We start from the raw sequence: 19,134 nt of genomic DNA, 5'->3' as shown, positions 1-19,134 counted from the left end.
ATTATTCTTTCACATTTTATTTTTAGGATAGCGTATATTGTACGTCTGCACAAGTACAGTTGTAGGAAAAAGTTTAAGCATCCGTGACAATTTCAATGATTTTCATTTATAAATAATTAGGTGTTTGAATCAGCAGTTTGGATCATCAGGTATGCAAACGCACATTTGGACAAGCCAGCTTCATTTTGGAAGAAGGTGCTATGGATTGATGAAACAAAGTTGGATTTATTTGTTTATAACAAGGGGCAATATGTATGGCGTCAAAAGAACACAGCGTTCCGAGACAAACACTTGCTACCCACAGTAAAATTTGGTTCCATCATGCTGTGAGGCTGTGTGGCTAGTGCCCGTACTGGGAGTCTTGTTAAAGTTGAGGGTCGCATGGATTCCACTCAACATCAGCAGATACTTGAGAATAATGTAGAGATATCAATCACCTATTTGAAATTACCCCAGGGCTGGATATTTTACCAAGGCAATTACTTAACTCCTTAAGGACCCAGGGTTTTTCTGTTTTTGCACTTTCGTTTCTTCCTGCTTACCTTTAAAAAATCATAATTCTTAAAATTTTGCCCCTAAAAATCCTTATTTTTTGCTCCACCAATTCTACTTTGTAATGTCATCAGTCATTTTACCTAAAAATCTACAGCAAAACGGAAAAAAAAATCATTGTGCCACAAAATTGAAGAAGGTACGCCATTTTGTAAATTTTTGTGGCTTCCGTTTCTACGCAGTACATTTTTCGGTAAAATTGACACCTTCTCTTTATTCTGTAGGTCCATACGATTAAAATGATACCCTTCTTATATAGGTTTGATTTTGTCGTACTTCTGCAAAAAATCATAACTAAATGTACAAAAATTTATACGTTTAAAATTGTCATCTTCTCACCCCTATAATTTATTTATTTTTCTGCGTACAGGGTGGTATTAGGGCTTATCTTTTGTGCCGTGATCTGAAGTTTTTAGCAGTACAATTTTTGTATTGATCAGACTTTTTGTTCGCTTCTTATTCATTTTTTCATGAAATAAAAAGTGACCAAAAATACGCTATTTTGGACATTGGAATTTTTTTTTACACGTACGCCATTGACCGTGCGGTTAATTAATGATATATTTTTTATAATTCGGACATTTCCACATGAGGCGATACCACATATGTTTATTTACATGTTTTGTTTTTTTAAAGCTCAACTGAAATTTTAGTGTAATAACCTGCACACAGCCTTTGTACTGTGTGCAGATGTTGTGTACAGCTATTTTTTTTTACCTCATTTGCAGGCTTTCGTGACGCTAAAAAGTGCTTTTAATCAAAGCCACTGATGGTCGGATAGGCGTGGTGAGAGGAACGCGATGCCCCGCCGCCGCAACGCCCACCCACACGCCCACTTTGTATCTGTGCTGGGACCGCTGTGTGATTGACACACAGGTCCCAGTGCATACGCCCTTCAACTAATGTAACGTGCGCGCTGCTGCATGCCATCCAGCAAGCGCTCGCTCCTCCAGCGAGCGCTCACACCACGCCTATCCGACCGTCAGTGGCTTTGATTAAAAGCACTTTTTAGCATCACGAAAGCCTGCAAATATGAGGTAAAATAATTGCTGTACACAACACCTACACACAGTACAAAGGCTGTGTACAGGTTATTACACAAACATTTCATGACAGTTGCGCTTTAAATGGGAAAAAGGGGGTGATTCAAACTTTTATTAGGGAAGGGGTTACATTTTATTTTTTTATTTTTTTCACTTTATTTTTTGCAGTGTTGTAACACTGCACACACTGATCTTTTACATTGATCATTGTTATCCCATAGCATAACATTGATCAATGATTCTGCCGCTTGACTGCTCATGCCTGGATCTTAGGTACGGAGCAGTCATTCGGCGATCGGACACGCAGAAGGAAGATAGGGACCCTCCTTGTGTCTTCCCTTGGTTCGGGACGCCACAATTTCGCTGCGACTGTCCCAAACAGCCCTTTACTTTAGTTTACTTTCACTTAAGATGCGGCGATCAACTTTGAACGCTGCGTCTGAAGGGTTAATAGCGTGCGGCACCGCGATCAGTGCTGCACGCTATTAGCCATGGGTCCTGGCCGTTGTTAGAGGCCGGGCCCGTCCTGCTATGACATTTTTAGAGGCCGGCCCAGCGTTATATAAGGTGAGCGGACACAGGGTGTACAGGTACGCCCTGCCTGGTATGCCAAAGTAGATGCCAAAATCTACTTTGGCATTTATGCAAAGGGACAAGTCCAATGTTCTGGAATGGCCATGCTAGTCCCCAGACCTGGATATCATTAAATATCTGTGGTGTGATGTGAAATGGGCTGTCCATGCTCGGCAACCATCAAACATAACTGAACTGAAGATGGTAGGAGGAATGGTTCAAAATCCATTCAACCAGAATCCAGACACTCATTACAGGCTATAGGAAGAGTCTAGAGGCCGGTATTTCTGCTAAAGGAGGCTCAGCTAAATATTAATGTGATATTTCTGTTTATTTATGCACCTGTCTGCTTTCGTTTTGATGCATATTGCACTTTTTCTGTTTATCCAATAAACCTAATTTCAGTACTGAAATTTTACTGTGTCTTTCAGATATTTTATAACTCAAAATTATAATGCTGATCCAAACACCCAATTATTTATAAATGAAAATCATGTAAATTGTCAGGGGTGCCTAAACGTTTGCATATGTTTGTAGGTAGGAACCCTACTATATATTGGGAATATACCTGTATGCTTGCTATTATGAATTGGCCATTTTCTGTACAATATGAGTTACTGCAAAGTCATTATCATTGCATTTGGTTAATGAAAAAAGTCTCAAGTTAATGTACCATGTTATGAAATGCAGACTTGGCAAGTTATTAGAGAAAAAGTTGTGAGTGATGTCGTTCTGTGCAGTTTGAAAAATGTATCTTCATTTTCTCTCACCTAGCACAAAAAGATGACGCTGCCTGGAGTATTTTCTTTTTTACTTTGCAGTTACTTATTAATATTTCAAAATGCTGCTGACTTGGATGAGAGGTTTAAAAACAACATGTGGCACTTGTTATACCCACCATTCTTCCTAGATACCAGTTAACAGAATGCTTTGTGTTCTGCTTCAAAAATCTGTGTCTAAAATAGAACATCACACCATGAATTGAAGGGACAGAAGAGACTGGAACAAGAAAAAAAAATTGTACTTGACTTTTATAATGAAGTGACTGCCACTTTTGATCGCAGACATTACATGGAGAAAATACAGCTAAATCTATGAAATTCAGTAATGTTAAAGTTAAGCTCAAGTATTAGAGAATTTTCCAGCATTTATAAATTGGTTTTAGCGTTTCTAAAACTAGAAAACAAATTGCAGTATGCTGACCTTGGTTATTCTGTACTGGTTTTTGGTGTCCCTCTTTGTTCATCAGCTGGATGTATGTGTATGGCTGAGACCAAAACAGAAATATACCTAAATAATTATTAGTGCTGCTCAAACTCTTAACAAAGTAGCATAACTATTCCATAAATAGCTGACAAGAAACCAGGACTCACTCACTACATAGAACAATTCATAGAGAATTGCATTCTACTATCCTATATCCAAATAAAAAATGTTTTAAGGATACTTACACACTGATGGTGTAAGGTTCGTCCTATGATAAAGGCAACCTAATACTTATCCCCAAATATGTATTGCACCTAACATGAGTATATGAAAATTGATGTAGTAAAAAATGATTTAACCACTTGGCCACCCCATGTCGGTGATCTCTGATCAATTCAGTTCAGCGGTTTGCAGAGATTCTGGGCTGATCGGGTCTCTGGTGACCCGATCATCCTAAAGGATAGGAGCAAGGTGGCAGAGGTGCCACCACCTCCTATCCCTGCCATTGGTCAGTTAGGACTGACCAATGCCATTTGGGTGGGGGGGTTAAAGTTAATTTCCCCCACTCTGCCCAGTCCTGGATGTCCAGGAAGAGTGGGGGGAAGATGGCGGCAGGTGCCAGAGCACGTCAGGATGGCGAAGGTCTGGTGGCATTGTCGGCAGCGGTGGAGGCAGCAGTGAAGATCAGTGGTAAGTGATCTTCACTGCTGCCTTCTAGGAGTTTCCAAACTACAACTCCCAGCATGCCCTGACTGCCAAAGGCTGTGTGGGCATACTGGGAGTTGTAGTTTTGCAACATTTGGAGGGCCACAGTTTGGAGACCACTATACAGAGGTGCCCAAGCTGTAGCCCTCCAGATGTTGCAAAACTACATCTCCAAGGATGCCCAGACTGCCCAGGCATGCTGGTAGTTGTAGTTCTGTAACATCTGGCCGTTCTTATGTTGCAGAACTACAACTCCCAGCATGCCTGGACAGTCTCAGCATGCTGGGAGTTGTAGTTTTGCAACATCTGGAGGGCTACAGTTTGGACACTACTACACAATGAGCTCCAAACTGTTCTTCTCCAGTTGTTGCATAACTACAACTCCCAACATGCCCTTCGGCTGTCTGGGCATGCTGGGAGCTGTAGTTTTGCTATAACTGGAGGCACACTGGTTGGGAAACATTGTCTGTTTCCTAACTCAGTGTTTCCCAACCCATGTGCCTCCAGCTGTTGCAAAACTATAACTCCCAGCATGCACTGACAGACCATGCATGCTGAGAGTTGTAGTTTTGCAACAGCTGGAGGCACACTGGTTGGGAAACACTGAGTTAAGTAACAAATCAGTGTGCCTCCAGCTGTTGCATATCTACAACCCCTAGCATGCACAGACAACCAAAGGGCATGCGGGGATTGTTAGTAGTGTGCCCTCAGCTGTTGCATAACTAAGTCCCAGCATGCCCTTCAGCTGTCACTGCATGCTGAATTGTAATTTTTGACACAGTTTGTTACGTAACTCAGTGTTTCCCAACTAGTGTGCCTCCAGCTGTTGCAAACTACAACTCCCAGCATGCCCTTTGGCTGTCCGCACATGCTGGGAGTTGTACTTTTGCAACAGCTGGAGGCACACTGGTTGCGAAACTTTGAGTTAAGTAACAAACTCTGTTTTTTTTTTCAACCAGTGTGCCTCCAGCTGCTGCATAACTACAACCCCCAGCATGCACGGACAACGAAAGGACATGCTGGGAGTTTTAGTTTTGCAACAGCTGGAGATTTGGCACCATAGGGGCTTCCTAAATGCGACATGCCCCCCAAAAACAATTATGGCAAAATCTCAAAAATCCAAATCTGGCTCCTTCTCTTCTGAGCATTGTAGTGCGCCCGCAGTGCACTTGACGTCCACACATGGGGTATTTCCATACTCAGAAGAAATGGGGTTACAAATTTTGGGGGCATTTTCTCCTATTACCCGCTGTAAAAATTTAAAATTTTGGGGAAAAACTGCATTTTAGTGAAAATATAATTTTTCATTTGCACAGCCCACTGTTCAAAAAATCTGTCAAACACCAGTAGGGTGTAAATGCTCACTGCACCCCTTATTAAATTCTGTGATGGGTGTAGTTTCCAAAATGGGGTCACATGGGAGGGTCCACTGTACTGGTAGCACGGCCGCTTTGTAAACGCACAAGGCCCCCCGACTTCTATGCCAACCAAATTCTCTTTCCAAAAGCCCAATGGCGATCTTATTCTTCGGAGCATTGTCGTTCGCCTGCAGAGCACTTAACATCCACATATGGGGTATTTTCATACTAAGAAGAAATTGTGTTACAAATTTTGGGGGGCTTTTTCTCCTAATGGCCCTTGTAAAAATGAAAAATTTGGGATAACACCAGCATTTTAGTGAAACAAATAAATAAAATTTTTCGTTCTCACGTCCAAATTTAGCGAAAATTCGTCAATCACCTGTAGGGTGTTAAGGCTCACTGTACCACTTGTTACATTCCTTGAGGGGTGTAGTTTCCATAATAGTATGCCGTATATACTCTAGTATAAGCCAATTTTTCGTGCTGAAAACGCCCCCCTTGGCTTATACTCGAGTGAACTCTCCGCCTGTCAATCCCTTAATCAGTGGTCTTCAACCTGCGGACCGCCAGATGTTGCAAAACTACAATTCCCAGCATGCCCGGACACCCATGATTACATGGGTGTGATGATGTATTTCCCACCCTAGGCTTATAGTAGAGTCAATAACTTTTCCTGGGTTTTTGGGGTAAAATTAGGGGCCTCGGCTTATATTCGGGTTGGCTTATACTCTAGTATATACGGTACTCCTGTCCACAGGTTGTGTGTAGTACTACAGCTCAGTCTCATTCACTTCAGTGACGCTAAGCTGCAATATGAGTCTTGGCTGATATTGCAGCTTAGTGTCACTGAAGTGAATGGCTGTTTGAGCAAAAAAAAAAAAAACGTGAATATGCATGCCCCCTCGCCCTAGTAACACACTGTATAAGTATACTTGCCCTTCTGGCAGATTACAAGAATTCTCAGAGTGGCTACCAAGCCTTATATCTCAGCAACAGAGAGGCTGATCACCATTCTATACATTAACATTTTTTGTTCTGGTATCATTAAATGCCTGGCACCTGCAACATATGTTATGCTGTGCAAAATCTGCTGCGTGGTTGGAAACATGCTGCATATACTCCTGTGAGCAGACAAACAGGGCTACCTAGCGAAAGCCCTGTGTGTCTGCTCATAGGAGAATACACAGCGTATTTCCTGTTCTGCAGCGGATTTTGTGCATTGAGAAATACGCTGCGTATATGTTACGTGTGACCCTACCCTAAAGAGAGATTTTCTTGGTGCCAGGCATTTAATCATATCAGAAAAAAACATTAACAATTATGTTTGCAGCATCCACTACTCTCTGTGTCCACGTAAACAATCCGTGTTTACGTGTGTGCCGTATAGAAAAACAATTTACTGAAAAATGTGTACCAGTGATGCGTGATAGAACTAACGTGCAGATATGTTGGAACGCTTTGTTTTTCCATCTGAGTCACTTCATGCTTCTCAGCCAGCCATACCTTAGTTTACAACTTGTTTTAAATGTTTAGCATGTGAAAATCCATCCCATGTCCCAAATTCTAGATTATAAACCAGATGTTATTTCTGATACTCAGCATCATTTTGTGGAATCCTTCTGTTTCTCGGAAAAGTTTTACCATGTAATTGCAATTGGCTCTGCGCGCAGTGACTTTTGAATGAGATGCAGACGTTTCTGTGAATGTTCATAAGTAAAATATTGAAAGCTAATCAAACTGGCAACTAAATATTGCAAACATAGCAGCACTGTAGTTTCTTACTGTTGTAGAAAATAAAATGCTGTTGCCAACAGATCTTTTTTTTTGTTGACTCTTCATAACACTCCCAATACAAATCAGCATTTTTATTGCATTTATGCCATTAAGTTTAACAGCAATATTTTTATGTACTGAATAAAAAGAATATTCAGGACCCAGTTACTTGAGAATACAGAATAATAGATCAAGAATCGGGTTGCCTCACATCTTGATATTTATCATCTATTTTTTGATCTTAAAGGGGTATTCCAGGCAAAAACTTTTTTTTATATATCAACTGGCTCCGTAAAGTTAAACAGATTTGTAAATTACTTCTATTAAAAAATCTTAATCCTTCCAATAGTTCCAATTAGCTTCTGAAGTTTTCTGTCTAACTGCTCAATGATGATGTCACGTCCCGGGAGCTGTGCATGATGGGAAAATATCCCCATAGGAGCTGCACAGCTCCCGGGACGTGAGTCATCAGAGAGCAGTTAGATAGAAAACAGAAACTCAACTTCAGAATCTAACTATGGGAAGGAATAAGATATTTTAATAGAAGTAATTTACAAATCTGTTTAACTTTCCGGAGCCAGTTGATATATAAAAAAAAATTGGGCCTGGAATACCCCTTTAAGGTTGTTCTTTTCTGTCTAAGTGCTCTGTGATGACACCTGTCTCGGGAAACGCACAGTTTAGAAGAGGTTTGCTTTGGGGATTTGCTTCTAAACTGGGTGTTTCCCGAGACACGTGTCATCAGAGAACACTTAGACAGAAAAGAACAACCTTAACTTCTAAGTACTGAAAGGATTAAGATTTTTAATAGAAGTAATTTACAAATCTGTTTAACTTTCTGGAGCCAGTTGATATATAAAAAAAAGTTTTTTCCTGGATAACCCCTTTAAGTTTAACCAGTAAGCTGAACAATTGCAAAATGTATGTCTTGGAATCAGTTAAGTAACCTTATCACTCTACCTAACATTTCTAATTTAGAATTAATAAAATCCTGGAAATGCGGTAGATCTCTTCTTCCCTCGAATTTATAAATTGTATAAATTAATGTGATTAAAGTCTCCGTGTACTCTGCTACACATTAAAATAAATAGAGCCTATAGTCTGCAAGTGCATAAAACTAATAAACATAATAGAGCACTCATTTTTAACTCCTGTTGAAAGTCACAAATTCACACAGCTGTACAGGTGAAACTCGAAGAATGTTAATATCGTGCAAAAGTTCATTGTATTTCATTAATGCAACTTAAAAGGAAAGGAAGCATGAAGTGCTCCAAAATCTCCTGGTAGATGGATGCGTTGACCCTGGACTTAATGAAGCACAGAGGACCAACACCAGCAGATGACATGGGGCTTTGGGGTTTTTCATGAGCTGTAAGCCATAATCATCACAATTATGACAAATCACGGCTTGAACTATGTTGCTTTGCATGTAATGAGTCTCTCTCATATATTAGTTTCACCTTTTAAGTTGATTTACTGAAAAATGAACTTTGCACGATATTCTAATTTTTAGAGTTTCACCTGTATATTCCAAGAGGTTTTTCAGTGAATTACTTAAAATAAACTTTAATTTGGTCTTGCAAATTTCTCTTGTTTTAAAATGTTGGAATATATACCGATACAGTTGATATTAACCTTCACAGTGCGTTTGACCAGATTGACCCTATTAATGCAGCAGAACCCGTCAGAATATTAAGCCTAACCGTAAAGGCAAACTTCAGTTTGTTAGTAAAATAATGGATGTTCCCAAATCAATTTGACTGGGAACAGAGCATTGGCAAAATATTGTTCCTGCAGTTAATGTAGCACACCTTGTGCATATTCTCTATGGGACTGCTGAAAGTTTCAGAGCACTGAACTTGCTCTCACTTTTATATTTTAATATATTTATTTGCAGATTTATCTACTACTACTACTGTAATTGTAGTCTTATTAATGTGTTTTTGTTTCCCACAGAAATGTGTTTTCTGCCGACAAAGAGTTAAGGACTCTCATGGAGCTTGTATCCAGTGTTCATATGGACGGTGTCCCACATCCTTCCATGTGACTTGCGCCCATGCTGCTGGGGTAGTGATGGAACCTGATGACTGGCCCTTTGTAGTGTATATCACATGCTTTAGGCACATGATCAATCAGAACATGGTGAGAACTTATTTTCTTTGTTTCTTATTATATTGATTTGAAATCTTCCAGAGCATGGGCACAGCATTGTAGAATAAGGAGTACTGTTTGTCTGTCACTTCTGTTTGCAACAAAGTGGAGGCAAGCTTAAGGCACTTCTAAGAATATGAGCTATATAAAATAATCGTTGCTTTGAATATTTTAATGTACTCAGCTCATAATATTGCAGTGGAGATTTTACCCTAAAGTTTGCCTTTGAGTAAATTGAAAGAGGGTATCGTAAAAAATAACAGAAGCTATAATCTCCAGGAATATAGTTACTTTATCTCTGTTTTATTAAATAGTGTTTCTGTTTTCCAATATATATTGTTTTGTCTAATATTTGAATGTATTTGGTAAATTGTCATAATTTAGTAAATTGTCGTCATTCTGAACTGCAACAGCTTTTAGGTTTTTATTATACCCTTTTAAGTTTCAGATGTTTTGTTAGTCAATACAGGCTTTAGTGTTTAGGTTTTTAGAGTTTGAGCGTTTTCTGTAAGCCTGCCCAGTACACATTTTTTATCAACTAGCAAATTAGGTATATATATTTTTTAAGTATATATTTACAACTTTTTTGGTTATAAATGAACAAATAAATACAAGAACAAAACTGCCGTACACAGAGCCTCCGAGCCCATCAACACTGTGTACAAAACAGAGTAGCATAGCAATACCGAATATACGAGCTATGGAGACCACACCCGGCCAACAACAAAACCATAGACGCGGAGACAGACAACATACAGTCTCACACACTCTTCCGGAGAACTCCCCTTCACCTATGCCCAGTCACAGACATCCAATCCATCCCGGAGAACTAACCCTCTCTGGAGGAACCACCAATTCACCGATTAGTAGCCAGGGCATCCAGACCCTATCAAATTTCTTGGGGCATATTTATTAATCAGACTGAACCACCTTGTGATAGGGGGAGGGGATGTATCCTTCCAGTCCATTATCAAAACCTTCCCAGCACAAAACAATAAGAAACTAAAAAGGAGGTGCCTATGGGAGCCTGTGACCAAATCATTAAGAACACCTAATAGACAAACAGGGGAGAACTGCCTTGAACTGCATCACTTCTCTCCAAAAGGGTTCCACACAAGGGCAGCTCCACATTGCATGTAAAATAGAGCCCACATCCGCACTGCATCGGAAACAAGAATCCCAAGAGGATACCCTAATACGAAACCACTTAACCGGTGTGCAGTATAAACTGAGGAGGAGTCTTACCTGAATGAGTAAATCCCTCGCACTAACCACCGTAGGGTAATAAGTCTTAGCAACTTCCCGCCATTAATCTTCCATGAATTCAGGTATATTAGCCACCCACTTTACAGAAGCCAACTCAAACGGATCAGGTCCCACTGATTGCAGCAAAGCATATGCCTCAGTCAGTGGCTTAGTGAGGTCAGCGGTACCCATAAGCAGCTCCACATCAGAAAAGGCCAGGGTCACATCAAGAGAGCAAAATTGCGCAATCACCACATGTCTCAACTGGAAGTACCTAAATTGGCCACTCTGAGGGAGATTATAGCAGTCACACATGTCCTGGAATTAGGGGAAGCAGGAAAACTCCCCAAACAAATGCATGGCAAAACTGACTCCATGATCGCTCCAGAAACTGGCAGCCTCCAACCCCTTTAGGTGCTCAAAATGAGGATTCCCCAACAGAGGTGCCCTAGGGGACATTGCCGGTTGGGGGAAGTGCCTGGAAACCACTGACCACACCTCAGCCACTGTTTTAATAGGGATCAACTATTTTGAAGAAGAGTATCTATAGAGGACATTAGTCAATGTCTCATACGAACCCATGAGAGCTCCTGCTAAAGCAGTAGAAACATTCGCCACGTCCAGGTCGATCCACCTGGCAGCATACACCAATTGAGATGCTAGGAAGTAATTGTGCATATTAGGTGCAGCCAGACCACCCCACTGTTTGGACGCCTGGAGCAGGGCCTGACCCAATCGCGGAGGCTTATCTTGCCAATAGACGGACATCAGAACGCCACTCAGCTCCTTAAAAAACTTTTTAGGGGGAATCACGTGAGAAAGATAAGAGATTTAGGAACTTATGTAAATAAATAATTTAAAAAATGTTAATCCTGCCAGCCAGAGAAAGGGTTAAGGAAGACCAGGCCCGCAATTTATCAGTCACAGATAACGGCACCGGTGCCAAATTCAAACGCACATACTCCCTCACACAAGGTGAAACCTCCACTCCCAAATATAGAAATTGAGTAACATGTTGCAGCTCATGGGGAAGGGACAATAGAGGGTCCATCTTCATAGATAGAGCCATCAAGGAAGATTTTCCCCCAATTAACCCTGAGACCAGAAAAGGAATTAAAGTCATCCAAGAGGGAAAACAAAGCCCCCAAGGAGCCCTGAACATCCGCCAAATAGACCAGTGTGTCATCCGCATACATGGACACCTTTTCCTCTAAGGAACCCCTACGGACCTCATGAATATTAGTGGATGCTCGAATGGCCGCAGCCAGGGGCTCCACCTCCAGAGCAAACAAAAAAGTAGACAGAGGACAGCCCTGCCTCGTTCCCCTACCCAACCAAAAGGACTCAGAGACCTCTAAATGTATTCGCACCCGGGCCCTAGGGCTGTCATACAACAACTGCACCCATGCCCGGAATCGAGGACCAAACCAAAGGACTCCCAAAACACCACTACATTCCACTGAATCAAAGGCCTTATGGATGTCTAAACTATCCATGTACCCCCCTCCCCCCCAAGAGGCCTTCCCGTCCGCTGCAGTTGTTAAGGTGTAATCATTGGACATTAATGTCAGTAGCCCTCCCCGGCATAAAGCCCGTCTGGTCAGGATATATATATATATATATATATATATATAAAAAAAGAGATGGGTGAATCATAAGGTGGGTTGGCGTGTGAGTGTGTCTGTAGCATTGTGCTGAGGGCACAACACCTCGATGAGCTTGTTGACTCGCTGGGGTTTGTAGTTGAAAGTACGGGCGGCAGTCTGGGCATCCTTCACCGTAACTTTCAGGTCGTGGTGCAGCATTAGTGAGAGGACAAACAAAAAGTAGGACTTGCTTGGCCCTTGGCGCCTATTCCCCAAGCATCAATTCCAGCCGGTAGTAGTTCATTAAAACAACTGGCCTTTATTGGTACAAAAGAAGGGTGCTTCTTTTGCACCCTTCTTTTGTACCAATAAAGGCCAGTTGTTTTAATGAACTACTTCCGGCTGGAATTGATGCTTGGGGAATAGGCGCCAAGGGCCAAGCAAGTCCTACTTTTTGTTTCTCCTCTCACGTCTGGTCAGGATGGATGACAGTGGCTATAACCTTACATAACAGATTAGCCAACACTTTAGCCAGCAGTTTGATATCAACATTAAGGAGGGAAATATGCCTATAGGAATCCAGCAACATCTAATCTTTGCCCGGTTTGGAAAGAACCACAATCAGCCTCTCTCATGATGTCAGGGAGTGTCCCAGTTTCCAAAACTACATTAAAAATATTTTGTACTATAGGAATCAGCCGCTCCTCCTTCATCCTGTACCAGTCCCCTCTTACCATCTTTCCCAGCTGTAAGGAGGCAATAGCTACAGAGACTTCCTCGTCTGAAAAGGGGGCATCTATAAAGCGGCCGCCTGAGGCGCAATCAAGGGGATTAGGGGCAAACTCCTAAAAAAAAAAAATACACCAAGCCGACAGAAACAGTTGATAATTTAGAGGTATAAAGGTCACTATAGAAATCCCTAAACACATTATTAGTAGCTACAGGGTCAGTTCTCTGGGCAATCAACCATTTACGCTCAACATCCGGGGAGGGATCCCTTACCACCTCTGCCTCCAAAGCCCCAATCTCAACCTGCAATGCCCTCTTGCTATCTGAATACTCCAGCATCTGATCGACCACCCCGCCCTAAAGGCTCCCTGAACATGAGCTTTACAAGCATCCCATTGCACTAATTTATCAGGGTGGGAACTATTATGTTCCCAGAAGCAATTATGAGCTTCAAGCAGGTAAGCCGTCACCACGTCCTCCTGCAGCTAGCCGGGGTGCACCCACCAGACCCTTGAGGAGGGGTGAGGGCCTAGTGAAATTATTATAGCCGAGTGGTCAAAAATCCCCCTAGTGGTATATAAGGTGTCACTTACCAGAGGTAGCAGATCATAAAGGCAAATGCCAAATCTATTCTGGAGAATGATTTATGTACTGCCAAGTAATAGGAGAATATTGGGTCAGATGGAGGTTTCCAGTGCCAAACCTCAGTAAGGGACGGTGCTGTACTCCAGTTCCTAAGGCCAGGAGAGCCAGAATCTGCTGCACCAGTGTGATCGACCGCATTGAAGTCGCCTATAAGAAGAACAGGCAGAGAGGGAAACGTTAACAATTTAGACGTAATACGTTCCAAGTCCTCAACATGGAATGGAGGGGGGACATATAAAGATACCAATAGAAAACTAAATGCATGCAGGGAGCACTGGATAATCACAAACCTTCCAAAATGATCACAAACCATTTGGTCAATGACCAAGGGAAGGGATTTAGTTACCAAAATGTTTCCCCTTTGCAGGGGTAGAATAAGTGTAATGGTAACCCCTCGCTATCTATGGCCTCTTCAAGGCAAGAATTTTCTGACCGGTTAAATTGTTTTCCTGTAATCAAATCAGGTGAGGGGACTGTTTCTTGACAAAGTCCAGACACAGAACCCTTTTAAATTTGGAATATATCCAAAGTTTCAAATAAAAATGTCTCTAGGAGGGTATGACATTTTGGGGACTGGAATCAGGCTCAGGTGTAAATAGGAGGCTGACTAATTTCACACCCACCTTACTGATAGGAAAAAGTGCAGATATCTCCAGCTAACTCAGAGATGCATGGAGGGGGAATGTTGACCCACACCCCTGAGAGGCGGGGTGCCATGCAGGAGATTAAGGGGAGGATGCAGCGGTCAGTCTTCCCGCAATCAGACACTTGCCCCTATCCTGGGGAAAAAGGATAAGATGTAAAATGTGGGACTAATCCTTTGACAGGAAATCTTCTTTCAATCATTCTTTCGACCAAACATCGCTTCATAATTGTGTTTTTTATTGTAATATCAGACACTGGAGTCAACCAGCTTACATAATATATTATTTCAGCTTGAGCATCTGAAGTTTTTAGTATAAGCAGTATTTTTCATACCCTATAACAAAAGAGCAAGTAGTGCAGTTATCAATTCTGCTTTTGCTGATGAATCCATAAGCTAAGCATCTATCCATATTATGTTCTCTTGTTAAAGATGGCCATCAGGCATCCTGTTCATGGGCATGTGGCTTTATTACAGAAGGTCTGTGCCTTACACTCTATTGCCATAAATGGAAATGTTCTGATAATTGATTAAGTTCATAATTGAGAAAATATAATTGGTCAAGTACACCATTTTTCCAACACTCTTTAAGCCCAAAAGGGATGCCAGGAAAAGGGGTTAAAGGACTGAACCCTAAAATGCTATAATTTAGAACATAGGTATTAATATAAAATATATATATAAAAAAAATTAATTGGAAAGCACTGTATTTTCCAGTGAATAAACTTACTATTCATATCAAACAGCAAGTGCGGTTTAAAAATAAATAAATAAATACAGTTATGGCCATAAGTGTTGGCACCCCTAAATTTTTTCAAGAAAATTAAGTATTTCTCACAGAAAAAGATTGCAGTAACACATATTTTGCTATACACGTGCTTATTTCCTTTGTGTGTATTGGAACTAAACCAAAAAAGGGAGGGAAAAAAGCAAATTGGACATAATGTCACACCAAACTCCAAAAATGGGCTGGACAAAATTATTTGCACCCTTAACTTAATATTTGGTTACACACCCATTGGAAAAATAACTGAAATCAGATGCTTCCTATAACCATCAATGAGCTTCTTACACCTCTCAGATGGAATGTTGGACCACTCTTTCTTTGCAAACTCCAGGTCTCTCTTATTGGAAGGCGCCTTTTCCCAACAGCAATTTTAAGATCTCTCCACAGGTGTTCAATGGGATTTAGATCTGGACTCATTGCTGGCCACTTCAGAACTCTCCAGCGCTTTGTTGCCATCCATGCTGGAAGACCCAAAATCTCGGAAGCAAACCCAGCTTTCTGACACTGGGTTGAACAGTGCAACCCAAAATCAGTTGGTAATTCTCAGATTTCGTGATGCCTTGCACACATTCAAGGCACCCAGTGCCAGAGGCAGCAAAACAACCCCAAAACATCATTGAACCTCCACCATATTTCACTGTAGGTACTGTGTTCTTTTCTTAGTAGGCTTTATTCCTTTTTTGGTAAACAGTAGAATGATGTGCTTTACCAAAAAGCTCTATCTTGGTCTCATCTGTCCACAAGACGTTTTCCCAGAAGGATTTTGGCTTACTCAAGTTAATTTTGGCAAAATATAGTCTTGCTTTTTTATCTCTCTGTGTCAGCAGTGGGGTCCTCCTGAGTCTCCTGCCATAGCGTTTCATTTCATTTAAATGTCGACGGATAGTTTGCGCTGATACTGATGCTCATTTAGCCTGCAGGACAGCTTCAATATCTTTGGAACTTGTTTGGGGCTGCTTATCCACCATCCGGACTATCCTGCATTGGCACCTTTCATCAATTTTTCTCTTCGATCCACTCCCAGGAAGATTAGCTACAGTGCCATGGTTTGCAAACTTCTTGATAATGTGGCACACTGTGGACAAAGGCAAATCTAGATCTCTGGAGATGGACTTGTAACCTTGAGATTGGCTCTCAAGTCCTCACAGTTCTCGTCTCTTTCTGTTGTCCATGCTTAGTGTGGCGCACACACAGACACACAATTCAAAGACTAAGTGAACTTCTCTCCTTTTTATCTGCTTTCAGGTATGATTTTTATATTGCCCACACCTGTTTCAAGCATGTGATGCCTGAGTTTAAAGGAGCATCACATGCTTGAAACAATCTTATTTTCCACAATATTGAAAGGGTGCTAATAATTTTGTCCAGACCATTTTTGGAGTTTGGTGTGACATGATGTCCAATTAGCTTTTTTCAATAAACATGTGTATAGCAAAACATGTGTTAATGCAATCCTTTTCTGTGAGAAATACTTCATTGAGAAATTTCAGGGGTGCCAACATTTAGGGCCATGACTGTAATTGCCGTTTTTTTTTTTTTTCCTTTGGGGGGGTTCATGGTGAAATTTGTTTTTTACCCCTTTTTGAGGTGTTTTTATTGTGCACATGTATTATCAATTTAAAGGGATTCTTTCAGCTGTACATCATGCTCAGAACTGTGAACATGGGCAGATAGCTGATGGGAAGATAAACCAAATGATACCTGTTTAGCTGATCGCTGTTTACAAAGTTTTTTAAAATTGTTTTTCTTATAAGATCACGTTAGCTAGAGACCGGACTGAGCTGCAGCATTCATGCCTCCTACCTCCCCCACCTTTGCCTGTCCTGCAGCTGTGAGCATGAGGTAGACCTGAAAGATTCCTTTTAACATGTAATTTATACCTCATGGCAAATTATATTATCATCCAATTCCACCAATTAAAATATTGGTGGAATTGAATGAAGAATTGCTATGTCAAACTGGCTTTGGTTACATCCCTGTTTGCTTTGAGAAACGGGAGAAATATTTTCTTTTTTTCCCTATTGTATAGCCAAACACCTAATAGACAACTGACACCTTTATTACAGAAACCACACTGTCAGTATATTGCACATTCTGTCTTTCGGATATTCGCATATTATCAAATAAATTTACAGAGGTAGCCAAATTCCAAATACGACAAAATTGTTACCACTTTGTACATACTGGGGATAACATTAGTTTACTTTTGTCTCTTCTTACAGGTCATTACAGAATGAGCTATTTTATTGTAACTGTTAGACTTTCTCTTATACCTACTGTATTTTTCATTAAAATGGCACATCACTTTCTTGTCTCAGGTCTGTTGAGCAACAGTGAATAACTACCATCTTACTGATCAAAAGTGACATTTTAAACTTCTATACATGCTTTTTTCCCTGACAGGAGTTTTTTTTCTCAGGTCTTAGAGTAAATTAAAAAGTGTTCCTGTCAGTATGTCATCTTTCACATATCAAGCCGTTCTATATATGAAATTATTTTTCTCTACAGTTTGACTGAATCATTTCCCTTGAACACATAAAATATCCCACACACTGTATGTTGTAATGCTTAGAACTGCTGCCTTTCTATTATGGGTTACAGTACATATGTAAGGAATTTATTCAGTTTCCACCAGTACCAGTTTCCACATAATCCTTATGCTTCATGATTCCTCCCTGGCTGCATTTTCAGTGCACATTTGCCACACATGCAGTAGCCATAGACCCACGTTGCGCAACAGAGGCCAAGAAAAAAAAATATAAACAAAAGTATCACTTTGGCCTCTGGGTGATTTATGGTTGGATGTATGCTTTTATTTATTCAATTGAACCATTTACAGCATAAATAAAAACAAAAGCCTATAATGTTCGGTGTACACATTTTCTAATGTTAGAGTATGACAGATACAACTAAATAACATCTGTCATAGCTATACTTTAGAGATATACAATAGGGGATTTCTCCAATGTATACCTCCAATGGATGTTACACAATAATAAGCAGAGGTTGTATCTGTGTTGGCAGATGTCTGAATTTGTTTCAGATTGTCTTACATGCTCTGAAGGCAGGACATCTGTTAAAATCTACAGGAAATTTTGTAGCCCAAGGTTTTTCAAGACCACCACGATCAGGATTCAAATGTGCCCAAAGTCCCATAGACTTGCATAGTACTGCAGACAAATCTGTATCCTGATCGCTGTAGTCTCTGGTAACAAATTGCCGCAAGATTTAAACATTTCCTGCTGCCAAAGCATGATCGGAGTTAGGCTTTATACATTTTTATTTATTTATTTTTTTACAGAAATAATTTTTAAGGATATTTCACTTCATGTTTACCAAGACAAAATATCATATAGAACAACAGGTCATTAAAGGAGAAAGCCAGCTAAAACAAACTTTTTCCCTATCCACAGGAGAGGGGATCAGTAGCTGATCATGGGGGGATCTGACTGCTGGGACTCCCCTTAATCTCCTGCAGCAGGTTACCTGCTCATGTGAACGTACCCTTAGGGTACGTTCACACAGGAAGGTTCACAGTGAGTAAACAAAAGGTTTGGAGGTGGGCTGAGCGCACCAACATAACTGTGACACGCTGGCCAGCCTCCAAACTTTACTGCACACACAGGGCTGCAGCAGGAAAACCCTGTGTGTCTGGTCATACCAGAATGCGCAGAATATTTTCCTCTGTCTAGTTTCTCACAGTGTGAAATACCCTGCGTATATGCTATATGTCACCCTATTCTAAAAGTTTAGCCTCATTTTATAACATTGATACATTATGCTTTAGGCATGCAACCCTCAGACCCCCAACAACTGGCACCTGGTAGGACTGAGCTGCATTAGTTATCTCTTTACATCTTCACGGATGATGAAGTTAAACAAAGTCATACTCTATCAAAGTCTTATGGACTGCTCTCTGATCAGATCAGATGTGGATTTTCATGTTAAAATGGAAGTGTGCTGCAGAAAAAAACCTGCCTGGAATCGGAACAGAAATTGGGATTTCAAATTCTTAAGAGTTGGTGAATTTATGTTGGGAATATGCCCCAAATTATTGCAGAGTTTCCCCTTTGACTTTAGTTGCAGTGTTGCATTTTGCTGTGGAAAAAAGACCTTTGCTTTTTTGTTTTTTGTG

The 19,134-nt window shown here is 40.8% G+C and overlaps 1 protein-coding gene across 3 annotated transcripts in view; it reads left to right on the top strand.

Moving 5' to 3' along the window:
- Window positions 1-19,134, top strand: part of KDM4C (lysine demethylase 4C) — a 459,478-nt gene that overhangs the window by 363,411 nt on the left and 76,933 nt on the right. For all 3 annotated transcript variants that reach the window (XM_056521848.1, XM_056521837.1, XM_056521858.1), the window contains one exon: window positions 9,170-9,355. In XM_056521848.1, the coding sequence (XP_056377823.1) occupies window positions 9,170-9,355 (186 nt within the window). The remainder of the gene's footprint in view (window positions 1-9,169; window positions 9,356-19,134) is intronic.

Source organism: Hyla sarda, chromosome 1 (genome assembly GCF_029499605.1).
Source record: "Hyla sarda isolate aHylSar1 chromosome 1, aHylSar1.hap1, whole genome shotgun sequence".
NCBI classification, from domain to species: domain Eukaryota; kingdom Metazoa; phylum Chordata; class Amphibia; order Anura; family Hylidae; genus Hyla; species Hyla sarda.
Note: the sequence above shows the minus strand (reverse complement) of the source record. Positions and strands in the feature narration are given on the sequence as shown.